Here is a 14,493-nt window from a genome sequence, read left to right as displayed (position 1 = left end):
GTATTGATCAATAACAATAGTAAAAATACAAAAAAAAAAAAACCCACAGTAATTACATCATTGTTCAGTGGGGAGGTAAAATTGACTTGGGAGGAAGGTGAATACATAGGAATTAGTTTTAATATTAAATCTTGCTTCATAATTAGAGGCTACAGTGAAACAGAAAGCCTTCCAAATGGTGTTCCTAGAAGACCTGTTCTTCATTTCTCATCTTTCATTTCTGAATTTTTTTGCCTGCAGTGTTTGTTCACCATCATTATGTTGAATATATACAAAAATAGCAGTGGATTAGGAATCCTAGATTTGGTTTTGAATCTTCTGATTCTTTCAGCCAATCATTACTTCTCTAGTCTTCAGTTTGTTCATGCATAGAAATAAATAGATGGACTCACTAATGTTATTAGTCCTTTCAACCAACTCCAAAAATCTGTGATTCTGTGATAATTAAAATGATTGATGCCCCAAAGAAAGAATAAAGTAAGGGTAAAACTTAATGGGTAGAATTTCATCCAGAAAATTCCCTGTGAATGCATAATTCAGAAATTTCATTTTAAGGGTCTTCATAAGTCTTTTATGGCAATTTCCTGGCTACCTACAAAGGAGAGGTCCACATAAATAAAGTAATCCAAGTAGAATGTAGCAAAGGCATGTGAAATTCAAATAAATTGCCCATTTTAGAGAAAGAAAACCAGCCAAAGATGAGCATAAATATGTATGAAGAGAAATGTCCCTCAAACTCTTTGAGCTCCATTTGTTGCCTGGGGCAAAAAGCTGGAATTTATAGTAGCAACATTAAGGAAAGGAAGCACACATTTGTGCATTGTTCCATATGTCCTTTTTGTTTTTTTTAGGAGCTTGATTTGTCTTTGCTTTGAGCTCCAGGATCAGCTAATTATCTATTGGAGTTATATTTGGATTACTATTCAGGAAGGATTATAGATCAACCTCTTTCAACAATTACTATTCCAGGCTATGATGGTTGTAGAATACGACATGAATCTCATGTAGTTTAACATCCAGAACATCCAGTAAAATGGAAAGAAAATGGCTTAGGAAGGAAAATGCCTTGAGTTTCCAGGGGGCCTTTGAAACCAACCTGCTGTCTTTGTGTCCTTGTGCAATTTGCCTCTTCTCTCTGACATTCCACCTTCCCATTTGAAAAGTTAGTGAAAAAATCCCTAACAGCCTGGATTGTGTTAGGGCAAGATGAAAAAATTGTATATTAAACTGCATCATAGTGCCTGTCATAGAACAAGTGTTCATCATTTCTTAGTTGCTTTTCTTTCAACGTATTCTCACACGGAGCATGTTTTCCAATCCTGGGACTTTGTAAACCTGTGATTTAACCCTGAATTTGGTGGAGGATGTATGACCTTAATCAAACCACTGTCCTTGTGATCGCCAGCTCTCTGGTCTGTAAAAGGAAAAGTTCGAATTATATAACCTTAAATATTACACTTCCCTTTCTTCTAACTATATTTCTTCTGGTCTGTTTAACTTTAAAAGAACAAAAAATATATGTAATCAGTACAATTCCCAATCCTACAACAGACCACTATGTTTTTCAATGTAACATGTTATAATCCAAGAAAATACTGAAAAATAGTTAAATCCTTAACTGAAGACTAACCTTGAGTGAGGATCACCTTGGAAAGCATTGTAATTTCAACATAGAAAAGTTAAGAGGAATGAAATAGGTATTTTAAATTCTTTCTTAAAAGTAAAGGAAAATTTAACCCACATATTGAGATCTTTAAAAAGTTAAAAATTTCCTTCTACTATTAATCATTTCTGTTGAGTTTTCAACATTCAAATTTCAGTTTCTTTTGGCCTGTGGGTGATTTCTCCATGCCTCTTAAATGACAGCTACTGATTACATTAAAAATCAGATCTCTGTCCTATATTCCAAAGAGGTCATTGCTTAGCGCACTTTTAAAAAATTAATTCCTTCTTCTCCTGAGATAGAATTATTCTTATTTCCCTTGAAGATCGTTTGTAGATATAAGAACCTTTCTTAAAGCAATTTAAAAAATTATTTTCCACTGTTGAACAACAAATGACTCACTACTATTTATCTAGATAGATAGTAATGGATATCGTAACAAATTTTTCTGCAAAGCAACATCTGTAAGTATTGTATAGAAATCCGTTTTACTTGGGCCCCTCCAAAATGTAATGACCTCATAATACAATTATGAAGAAATGGTTGAATAACGATAAAGGTGATTTTTATACAATTCAATTTTTCTTATCTTACTGTTAAATTACTCTGATATAGTCAGAATGCACTTGAAAATATCTTTGCATAACTTTCTGCTGTACTTTGTGATATTTTTACATGTACATGAACATTACAATTTTCATAGATTGTAGAATAGAGAAACTGACCCTTTCCTCAGGTCAGTCCTTTAAGGATTTATACTGGAGAGAGTAGCACAAAATTGTTCTTCTCTCAGGTACTCCAAGATCTTCCTCTTTTCCCACTCAGGGGAAAATAACAATATAAACAACAGCAAAATTTAATCCAGGGGTATGAATGCTTTCATTAATAAATAATTTTACTGCTTCTCATTTTGTCTGCTAACATTCCCTGAATGTCATGTAATTCACTCACAGATCATCCGAGTAAGAAGAGTTAAAATGAAATAAACTTTACAAATGTTATTCCAAATGTCTAAAAATTCTTCCTTTTCTTTATTTCCCTATTTCTAATATGACTTTTCTGTAAGGGTGCCCACTAACACCTCAAAAGCTTAGAAGTATAGGAATCAAATTAACTCCACGTCACCCTATTCCATAGCTATAAAAGATGGTATATGCTATTGATAGTATCTTTGGGAAAAGTTGTCATTAGTAATCCTAAAATTATGATACATAATTTTAAGTCATTAGAATGATCATAAAATAGCACTTCTTTCTTTTCCAAATACTCAGGTAAGACAAAAAGATAAATTATATTTGAATACATTTAATTCTTACATTTATTTAGAAATATCTTGAGGCATGCTAATACCATGAGAACATGCTTTAGTTTAAATATTTGTGAGAATATGAGAAAACAAAATAAAATTACACTGCAGAATCATATACCACTGAGATATTTCTTACTAAGGCAATTTAATTGTGTGTGCCAGGGAGGAAAGAACTTAATCTACCCTAGCTAAATTAGGGGATATTTAGTTCCTAGGGACTGCCTTATGTTAGAAATAGTAATCATATACTAGGACATTGTGAGGATGGGACAGCTCAGCCTGGAATATAAATTATCTTAAATGCCAGATTTACAGATAGAAAAACCTGCAACTCCCTGGAAAGCACATAGACAAGGATTACATAAAAATACCTTTTCATAAAAAAAAAAAACTTTCACCCAGTTTAAATGACTCACCACATGAAAAAAGAATATTAAAACAATAGTCATATTGTAAGGTTGATAGAAACTGCATAAAAGTTATGTGAAAAAATGAAGGATGCATTTTATGGAATTCACTTTGTTTTGGCATGTTTTTTGCCCACAGATGTATCAAAGTCACTACATTCTTCCACATGGTAAAGAATTGAGAATAATTATACTGAGATTATTGGTATAAATAAGATAGATAGGCAGATAGATCGATAGATAGATAGATAGATAGATAGATAGTAGATAGATACAAAGAATTATCACTTACATACGCTTACTTTATAAACAGCTTTAAACACTAAAGTCTGTATTAAATTTAAACAGAGTTCTCAGAGTATGAGAAACCTAACATTTTCCATATGCACTGTCATATTCCATTCTTTTTCTAATATTCATATTTCATTAGCATTTAGTACACAGGCCTTGGGATTTTTTTGGAAATGAGGAAATATAAATATTTTCAATTTCTATATTTGTGAAATATTTAACACTTAATTTACCATCAAGGCCTAGTTAGTTTGAAGATGCTAAATTAATTTAAACCCCACCTTTTTTTACTTTTGATGTAGATGTTGTGGTAATATAAAATGAAGTTTGCAACATGAATCATTAATGTTAATTTGATTATTTCTGTATTAATTTTGAGCGCTACAAATACAGCAAGAGATTGTTTGAAAAATGAAACTGGGAATGGAAGAACACTTTCTCTGCAGGTCTTCTGCAATGATGGTAGTATTAATGCATGTACATTAAAGCTTGATGATTCTCATAGAGGAATGAATGCGATTTCTAAGACAAATAATTCAGGACTTTCAGAAGCCGGGACAGCTTGATTTTTTTAAAAAAATTGGGTTCATCTAAAATCCTCACTTTACTTTTTAATAGCCAATGTAATTAGGATTGATGAATGATGCTTTATTTAATATATTTATTGCAGATGATTTAGAGCATAGTTATTTTTAGCAGGAAAGAGGTTTCTCTAATATATTGAATACAAGGTACTTAAATTGTGAGTTCAACCCTTTTTTTAATAGCACTTTTTTAAGAAGAAAGAGGAAACCTGTTTCGTTGACTTATTTTGGGGATAAAGTTGAGTATCTTTCTAATGACCTGTAAAATCAAGGATGATATAAATATCTGGCTACAAGTCAAGCTCAGATAGGTATATCTAAAAGCTAATGAAAAACATTTCTCTTTCTCGCTCTTTTTTTTTTTAACTAGTACTTGAAAATGGCATCTCACCAAGTTGAATTTGTATGTATAAACTGTAAGATATTGCAGTGGTGGACTGCAGTATTATCTGCCCACCTGTAGCATGCCTTCAGCATGCATGTTGCTTGTGTATTAATGAAATGACTGTGTAACGTCTGTCTGTAATTTTCCTTATACCTGGAATATATCTCAATGCTCCTTAACCTTTTACAGGTGCTGCACCATTCCAAGGAACTGCAGGTACTAAAAAACGGGCAGTACTAGAACAGCAAGGCAGCCACCCTTATGCATCCTAGCCTGTCCTCTTGCAAACACTTAGGCAATGTTTTGGAGTACAGAGATGGAAGACTCAATGAGTTTGATATTCATGACTAAACTAAAGAAGTGAGTCAGAGAAGTAGCTAATGATTGAATGGGTGCCATGTTGTATATTTCCAACATATTACCAATTGTTATCTGATTTATAAAAGAGAGCAAGCATAGATTTCCAGTAAAAGAGGAGGAGAACAGAAGAGAGACAGGAAGAGAGGCAGAAAGGGAGGGAGAAGAAGAGGGAGAGAGAGATTATATCGATCAGTCATTACTTACATATGAATCATCAAAAGTTTTTCATCAAGACAAACTAGAAAAATGTATTAGAATCTATTCACATGCTGTTGATTTTTAAAGGGGTTCTCGGTAACGTTATATGATATAATTAAATATAATAAAAGTGTTGCCTGGTTAAGAATTTTGGTGAATAATGATTAATAGACTGAGGGATCAGAGACAAAATTAAGTTATGGATTAACTATTAAATGGCTGTTTGGCTGATTCTCTTTTCAATTTTAATGAAATTTTTACATAGTGTAATCAATAAAATAAGGTCAAACATTAGACATTTTTCTTTATTTTGTTCCTCATAAAATTCATAAATTGGTAGCTAGGGGAAAAAAAGTATGCCAGGAGAATTTCAAAAAAGTGAAACAATATGTATTTGACAATTAAAATTTCTTTAACTCAATAGAGATATTTGAAATGATGGGAGAGAATTTTTACCATAGTGCAATTATTTTACCATTTATGTGAGAAAGAAAAAGGAAAGATACATATCTTTTCTAGCCAGTGCCTCTGGAAAACAATTTACTCAAAAAAAGTAAAACAAACCAGTCACCTTGAGTTACAAATATGTTCTTTTAAGTAGCGGACAATGTTTTAGAAAAATATAAGTCAATCTACCTAGAGTGAGCAGTTGTTAAGCAGACTTGTGAAAACCATCTATAAAATCAATCAGCCTTGTTAGAGTTGGCAAATGCTATTGTTATTATTGGAATCATTAACACTATTAACAGCAATGATGTCAATGATATTAGTGTTTATCATTGAAACCATTAACAAGAGTTAAAAATGGGGCACAGAATAACCTGAGCCCCCTTTGTATAGTGGGTCACAGTCTAAATTGCTGTCTTGCTCTATCTCCCATTTTAAAACACCAAACTATTTTATGAGTTACTTATAAAATGTCTAAATGTAATAACTGCTTTCCCCTTTTTTCTCAGCACTATAAAATAATTATCTATATCCCTTTACATAAATAATGAAATAAAGTTGGGTTTTAATATAGTAATGAAGGAAGGCATCAAACTTTCCTCACTTTTGAAAAGAGATTCTATAAATGTAAATGCTGATTGCTTTGTTCATATCATCATCTCTTTCTCACCTCACACTATTTCTTTCAATCCAGATGTTATGTTTTGCAAGAAGCTGCTCTGTTTTAAAACTCTTCCTCTTTAAATATAATCTGGAAGCTCTCAAGCCACCAGTGAAGTTTTGTGATTCCCTAAATTAGATACCCTGAAATATGCCACTGGCTCTTTTAAAAGAAAACTTCTGACTTCCTTGCCCTCTAAGTCTTGATGACATTGCCTGGTTGCCACCCATCATTTCCATTTAAACCGACAACTTGTCTACAGGATCCCGTTAAGGATAATGTGAAAGTGAAAAACAGTTTATCTTCTAAAAAGCACAGTTGTGAGAGGGGAAAAGAGAACAAAGACTCTACAAGGGAAGAGGGGTAGAGGTGGAATTTTCTTGATAAAAGCAGCATTGGTTAGTCCTTAGTTGCATTTATGTTAGTGCTCCTCTGAGGAATTGAATTTTAAAAGTTTATTTCATCTTAATTTAAATTTGAATGTAAATAATCACATCTGGCTAGTGGCTACCATATTAGAAAGTGTAGATTTAGATGTCCATGTTCTCATTTAAAGGGAAAGACTGAATCTTTTCAATTTAGACTTTTAAGTCGTCACCCAAGAATATAACTGGCCATTGTTCCTTTGGAGATTTGGTGTTAATTTTGGTAATTCCAGGTTTCTCTTGAATTATTGTGTTTTTAACTGCTCTCAATGAATGGAATTGAAATATTAGCTGCAAACTTAGTATATATTGTATACCAAAAAGTTTGTGTATATATATATAAACTTAAGGTTTTATATATATAATATGTAAATGAAATTTTACTTGCATATAGAGACTAATTATATATATGTATATAGAGAGAATTTTATTTCATATTAGCCATGGGCTGTTCCTTCAACACTTCTCTGGTATGGTGATTAAGGCCACAGATTTGGATTCCGAGAGACCTGGGATTAAGTTTTGGTTCTGTGAAAAACTGAGTGACAATTAACTGAGTCTCCTTAGGCTTCCATTTTCTCAAGAGTAAATAGGGATAATAACACTTCATACATGGGAATTGTTGTGAAGTTTAAAAGAGCTATTAATATAAAGTCCAGATCATAGAGTTTGTCTCATAATACTTGCTAAATAAATCTCGGCTTGTCAGCAATTTTTATCCTGGTTGTTACATAATAGGTCGTATGTGTGCAGCAAGTCCTCATATTTCCCTTCTCTTTTTTTAAGTGGCTAAAAATGCGTAATTCCTAACCACGCAAAGATTTGGGATGATTGAGTTTTGTCTGAGCTCCAGTATAACAATCTAATACAGTTTGGGAGAAATGATACTATTTTCAGTTGTTTGAAGAATTGTGCTGAGGAAGAAGTAATGATGTTTCCTCCTGAGATTTTAGTTTCTACCTTTGATAGTAAAATAGTCAAACCATGTACCTGTTGCCCTTAAGATGGAGCTAATTTCTTTATGATAGTCAAACTTGAGGAATGGTCCTGTGATTTCAGAGGGCTTCTTCTATGACCTTATAAAGCACAGAATCTGCAGAAGGAGAAGTAGTTGACATTAGCAGCTGTGATGGAGATAAACCTGACTAATACTAAAATATTTATAACAGCTCTTCACTCTCAGCCCCGCCCCCCAACTGCTATCATTACTACCAATGCCCACTGAGGCATTCATCCCCTTCTTTCTTGATTAACACCCCCAGACATCAAGCTGCCACCCAGAACTTCCTAATATGTTCACTTCATCTCACCTCTATTGCATCTAAAGTTGGGGAACTGAGATGTGTAACAGCTTATGATTCTGCCAAGGCTTGTCCTGTACTTCCCATGTATACTGTTCTACACAGATGGAGACTATAGCTAATAAATGTTTAGAATCAAATATAAGAAATAAGGTGTCCAGATACTTATAAACCTGCCTATGACATTTGCCTTCCTAAGGTGAGTCAACAGTGCCATATAGGTATCATGCCTCTGTTACCTAGAATGAATTAAAATATAGAGAGGTAGAACCATGATAGTGGTCTGGAGACTGCTGATGGTAACAAATAACATTCATAAAGTGTGATACTAGGTAATTGTGATAGGGAAAATCTATTCCTGTTATAAGTATTAGATAATTGTCAGAAAACAGCATTGTCATATCCAGGAATCAGATAGACTGCTTTATCAGCTTTTGATGTGGCCTTAAAAAGAAAAATAAATTAAAGACAGAGCAAGGGAAAAAAGTAGGAGTTTTAATTTTATTATTATTTTTACAGGAATGTAAGTATTTTGGCAGTTTTGAAGAACCCCTTAAATTTAAAATTTTAGCCAAAGAGTAATGATCTTGTAAAACCCAAATACTGGAAAATTTAGTTAATTGTTAATTAAATGTAATGTTGGGTCAAAATTTTTTTAAAAGCTACAATACCTACCAAAAGCTTAGAAATGTGTATATTGTTCACAGTGATAATATCTGCAAAACGTGTTTAAGTCTGGAAATTAGAATAGGAAAAAAATATGCAAGGTTGGTAATCATTTCAGTAGAGAGTATACGTGAGCAGTAGAAAGGACTGTTTGCTCCAGATATTTTAAACTATCAGTATAAAAGTTTAACATGCTTGTAGAAGTATCAAGATACACAGGCATAATATGTGAGGACCCTACCACCTGTTTAAATTGGAATAAAAATGGTCATAAGGAATATCTAGTTCATAGTCCAAAATTACTGATTTTCTATTTGTAAAAAAAAAAACAAAACAATACACTATGCATTTTGCATTTATATAAATTATACAAAATATAAGAGTTGGAAAACTATAAAATTGAGCAGGATATGAGAAAAGATGTTCTGAATAACCAGTGTTCTTACCGGTAATATGCTTGCTGGCTCCATATTTCGAACAGACCCCCTGATCCAGGATGAGCTCTGTGACAACTAGGCTGTGATATGAAAAAGCAGCATTCAGAAGTAGATGGAAATATGCAAATTCATTACTCTTTGTCCTTGTTTTATACTGCCAACAGTTGATTATTAGCTTGTAAGATTAATAGAATAGGTAAAGAGAAATTCAAATTAGGAAGGCTAAATTTAAAAAAAAGTGAAGTTTATGTGAAACTCAAAGATAAGCTTTTCAGTGTGTCCAACAAAGTAAGAAAGATATGCAAATACCATAAATTTTTATTTATTAAAGATAAGTTATATGATGAATTGATGCTGTTACTTTTTAAATTTTTTATCTGTGTTTGGAATATTTATGCAGTGTTTTGGAGAAAGTCAAAAGCATGCACTTTGAAAATGTAAAAATAAAGCACCATCATTTATTAGCATATATACTAAATAAAAATTATAGTTTATAATATATAGAGCTATTTTAAGCCATCAAGAAAATTGGTGTGGGAAAGCAGAAACATCTCAATGCAGTAGCTACTAGCTACTGTGAAAATTGAGCAAGTGAAATATAGCTATTCTAAACTGAGATATAGAGGGGAAAATGTAAAATATTTCATTAATACATTAATATTGACTATATATTGAAATGATAATATTGGATATATAGAGTCAAATAAAATAAATTATTAAAAATTAATTTTATCGGTTTTCTCTTAATTATTTAAAATATGGCTATGAGAGTATTTTAAATTATGTATGTAGCTTTTTGTGACTTGTATTCACTTTTATTGGTTAACATTGTTGCAGATAGTGTTTATTTTTATGTGCCAAATATATTCTGTAATTTAAAGATAAACAATTAGACAAGTGTATGTATGTGTGAATTAGTTTCTTATTGCTGTTGTAATTAATTGCAAGTTTACTGGCTTAAAAGAAATTTTTTTTCTTACAGTTCTGAAGTTTAGAAATATAAAACGGGTCTAATGGCCTAAAGTCAAGGTGTCAGCTGGCCTACATTCCTTCTAGAGTCTCTAAAAAGAGAATATATACATATATATGTCTTCTAGAAAGTGCCCATGTTCCTTTACTGGTAACCTCATTCTTCAATCTTCAAAGCAGCATTAGCCCAGTTCTTCTCGTATGCCACCTCTCTATGCTTTCTTCTGCCTGCCTTTTCCAGTCATAAGGGCCGTTTTGATTACATTTGGATAATCCAGGGTAATCTCTGGAACTCAAGGGCAAATTATTTGCAACCTTAATTCTCACTTTACCATGCAGTGTAACATATTCACAGGTTCCAGGGTTTAAGATTTGGACCTCTTGGGGGACACATTATTTTGTCCACCACAAGATGTTTATGTATGCTTGCATTTTATATAATATTTAGCATACATTGGAGATACTGCAGGTTTGGTTCAGACCACTGCAGTAAAGTGAATAAAGCAAATCACATGAGTTTTTTGGTTTTCCAGTGCATATAAAAATTAGGTTTAAACTATAGTCTATCAAGTGTTCAATAACATTATGTCTACAAAAATCAATGTACATATTGTAATTTTAAAAATATTTCTTTGCTAAATTATGGTAACCTTCATCTGAGCATTCAGCAAGTCATAATATTTTTGCTGGTGGAGGGACCTGCCTAGATGTTGGTACTGACTGATTGGGATGGGGGTTGCTGAAGGTGGAAGTTTCTTAAAATAAGACAAAAATGAAGTTTTCCACATCAGTTGACTTTTCTTTTCATGAAAGATTTCTCTATAGCAAGTCATACTGTATGAAAGAATTTTACCGAAAGTAGAACGTCTTTCAAATTTGGAGTCAATTCTCTCAAACCGTGCTGATGCATTATTAACTAAGTTCATGTAATATTCTAAATCCCTTGTTGTCATTTCAAAAGTATTAACCTCTTCACCAGGAGTAGATTTAATTTCAGGAAACCACTTTCTTTGATTGTCCAAAAGAAGCATCTCCTCATCTGTTAAAGTTTTATCATGAGATTGCAGCAAATCAGTCGCATTTTTAGGCTCCACATTTAATTCTAGTTTCCTTGCTTTTTCCACCACATCTGCAGTTACTTGCTCCACTAAAGTCTTGAACCTCTCAAATTCATCCATGAAGGTGGAAGCAACTTTTTCCAAATGCCTGTTTATATTTTGACCTTCTCCCATGAATTACATATGTTCTAGTGGTATCTAGAATTGTATTTCCTTTCCAGAAGGTTTTCAATTGACTTTGCCCAGATCCATCACAGGAATCATAAGCAGCTATAGCCTTATGAAATACATTTCTTAAATATTAAGACTTGAAAGCATAAATTATTCCTTATCCATTGGCTGCATGCAGAATGGACATTGTGTTAGCAGGCATGAAAACATCATTCATTTTGTTGCACACCTCCAAAAACGCTCTTGAGTGACCAGATGCTTTGTCAGTTAGCAAAAATAATTTGAAAGGAGTCTTTTTCTGATCAGTAGGTCTCAACAGTGAGCTTAAAGTGTTCAATAACTCATATAATCAGATGTGCTATCATCTGGGTGCTGTTGCATTTATAGAGCAAAGGAAGAGCAGATTGGGCATAATTCTTAAGGACCCTAAGATTTTCCTAATGGTAAATGAACATTGCCTTCAACTTAAAGTCACCAACAGCATTAGCCTCTAAAAAGACAGTCAGGCTGTCCTTTCGAGCATTGAAGCCAGCATTGACTTCTCCTCTCTAGCTAGTAAAGTCCTAGATGGCATCTTCTAATATAAGGCTGTTTCATCTACACTGAATATCTATTGTTAAGTGTAGCCACTCTTGTCATTTGTATTAGCTACATATTCTAGATAACTTGCTACAACTTCTACAACTAGGTGCTGCACGTCTTGTACTTACATGTTATGGATACAACATTTTTCCTTAAGCCTCATGAATCAGCTTCTGCTAGTTTCAGACTTTTATTCTGCAGCTTCTACAGCTCTGTAAGCTTTCAAAGAACATTACAGTGATAGGGCCTTCCTCTGGATTAGGCTTTGGTTTAAGGAAAAGTGGTGTTTGGCTTGATCTTCTATCCAGACCACTAAAACCTTCTCCATCTCATCAATAAGGCTGTTTTGCTTTCTTGACATTCATGGGTTCACTGGCATAGCACTTTCAACTTTCTCCCAGAACTTTTCCTTTGCTTTCACAACTTGGTCAACTGTTTGGCACAAGAGACCTAGCTTTTAGCTTCTCTTGGCTTTCGACATGCCTTCTTCACTAAGCTTAATCATTTATAGCTTTTGATTTAAAATGAGAAATATGCTACTCTTCCTTTCATTTGAACACTTAGAGTCCATTGTAGGGTTATTAATTGGCTTAATTTCAATATTATTGTGTCTCAGAGAATGTGAGGGCTTGAGAAGGGGAGGAGAGTGGGAACTGCAGGTCAGTGGAGCAGTCAGAACATACACATTTGTCAATTAAGTTTGCGATCTTTTATGGGCTTGTTTCATGGAATCCCAAAATAATTACAGTAGTAACATTTATAGATAACTGATCACAGATCACCATAACAAATACAATAATGAAAAAGTTTGACATATTGCAAAAATTACCAAAAATGTGGTACAGCACATGTTAGAAAATGGCACCAATATATTTGTTCAGCACAATGTTGCCACAAACCTTCAATTTGTAAAAAGAAACAACAAAAACAGTATCTGTGAAGCACTATAAAGCAAAGTAGGATAAACAAGGCATTCCTGTTTAAATTTATAAAATCTGTTTATCTATTTTCTCCTCTCCATCTCACAAAAATATTCAGTTCTTTCTGCAGACTTTTTCATTTACGTCCCCTTGACACTGAGCTTTCTTGTTTTACCTTTGCTTTTTGAAAAGCTCCGGATAGTTTTCATCACAACCAAATAGTCATAGCCAAGATCAGTACATGATGCCATGGAAAAAAATAAGTTACCCATTTTAATTTGATGGTTCTCATTAGGGAAAGAAACCCTCAGAGTTTGAAATTGTTTGCCATATGTCTCAGAATAATAACCTACAGAGCAGCCATCCCAGACTGAACGGAATGTGTGGTTCCTGTGGTTGAAAATAGTTTTCAGTGCAGGTAGAATCAGGAGAGATTTCAGGAAGAAGAATTGATTTTGAAACAAATCCAAATAAAGGAAAGAGAAAAACTACTTTTCTGCCCCTTCAAGAGACTTTGTTAGCTTAGCACACCTGCTCAGACCATTTGCTATCATCTTGGGACATGTGAATGTTAGTTGGAAAGTAGATTTTCCAGAAACTTTGGAAACATATCAGATATTTGGTAACTTCTTTTTACCTTCTTAGGTATCAGAAAAAATCAGTTTTATTTTAAAATTGTTGATTAGTAAAAATAAGTCTTCATCATGGGGAATAACTAGATGAGATTACCAATAAGATGATTGTTAATAACAGTGCTTAGAAGTCAGGGTTTGGCCACTGCATTTTTACCCCAAAATACTAAAAGATTTTTTTCAAAGGTAATAATCCATGGTTTTAAATTAAAGCCATGTTGAAGATACTATACTCTCTGAACTGCTATGTTTAAATTATTCTCTTCTTCTCAGTAATGAAAATGATTTAACTAGGCTTAGGAAAACCATTCATTTATACTATCTATTGGACAAAGCTAAACTAGCTGCTAATTACCACAAAATTTTGTAACAATAAAACCAGTGAATTCTAAACCTGGTGATTTAAATACAGATTGAGAATTTCTTTCTTTATTTATTTTTTGTTCACTAATACAAAGTAAGTTTATTTCTGAAAGCATTTCATTATTTCCATGTAAGTAATTTTTATGAGAAAATTTTCCAACCAAAGACAGACTTAATAAAATTAAAATATTGAGAAAGACAAAATATTTTATAATGCCATAATTTACAATGTTCTTTTGCATTTTATAAATGGTTATTTAAAAAATTATATATGCAATATTAGTAGTACTTTTTGTTTTGCTGTAATTTTTGCTGTAAAATTAGTCCATAGTAATTGCACTCTGGTTGAATGATACTTTTGCTAGATTTTGAAATGCATATAGAAATAGCATAGAATGTGGCTTTTTTTCGGAATTTTTTTGGATTTACAGTTGCTAAATAGATTGACTTCGAAATTTGTATCTCAGAGACACATGCCTATGGAATCATATGTCTAATCATAAAAATAATATTAATTTCCTCAGTACACCTGTGCATTAACACAGCATGCTGTAAGGGAAAATATATGCTGAATCATTTATTTGTGATTAAGACATTTTAAAACAACATTTAATAAAGGAAACTCATGAGAACAAACGTATTCTCTTTCTTCCTTTTATATTTA

General features: G+C 32.7%; 1 protein-coding gene across 7 annotated transcripts in view; it reads left to right on the top strand.

Annotated features, from left to right (window-relative positions):
* Nucleotides 1-14,493, top strand: part of PCDH7 (protocadherin 7) — a 440,575-nt gene that overhangs the window by 257,474 nt on the left and 168,608 nt on the right. The window contains exon 3 of one of the 7 annotated variants that reach the window (XM_058300016.1): nucleotides 4,829-4,855. The exons of the other annotated variants lie outside the window; for them this stretch is intronic. Coding sequence (XP_058155999.1) covers nucleotides 4,829-4,855 — 27 coding nt within the window. The remainder of the gene's footprint in view (nucleotides 1-4,828; nucleotides 4,856-14,493) is intronic. 7 annotated transcript variants of the gene reach the window in all.

The sequence above is a fragment of the Dasypus novemcinctus genome, chromosome 1, assembly GCF_030445035.2.
Source record: "Dasypus novemcinctus isolate mDasNov1 chromosome 1, mDasNov1.1.hap2, whole genome shotgun sequence".
Classification (NCBI taxonomy): domain Eukaryota; kingdom Metazoa; phylum Chordata; class Mammalia; order Cingulata; family Dasypodidae; genus Dasypus; species Dasypus novemcinctus.
This window is presented reverse-complemented; position numbering and strand designations above follow the sequence as displayed.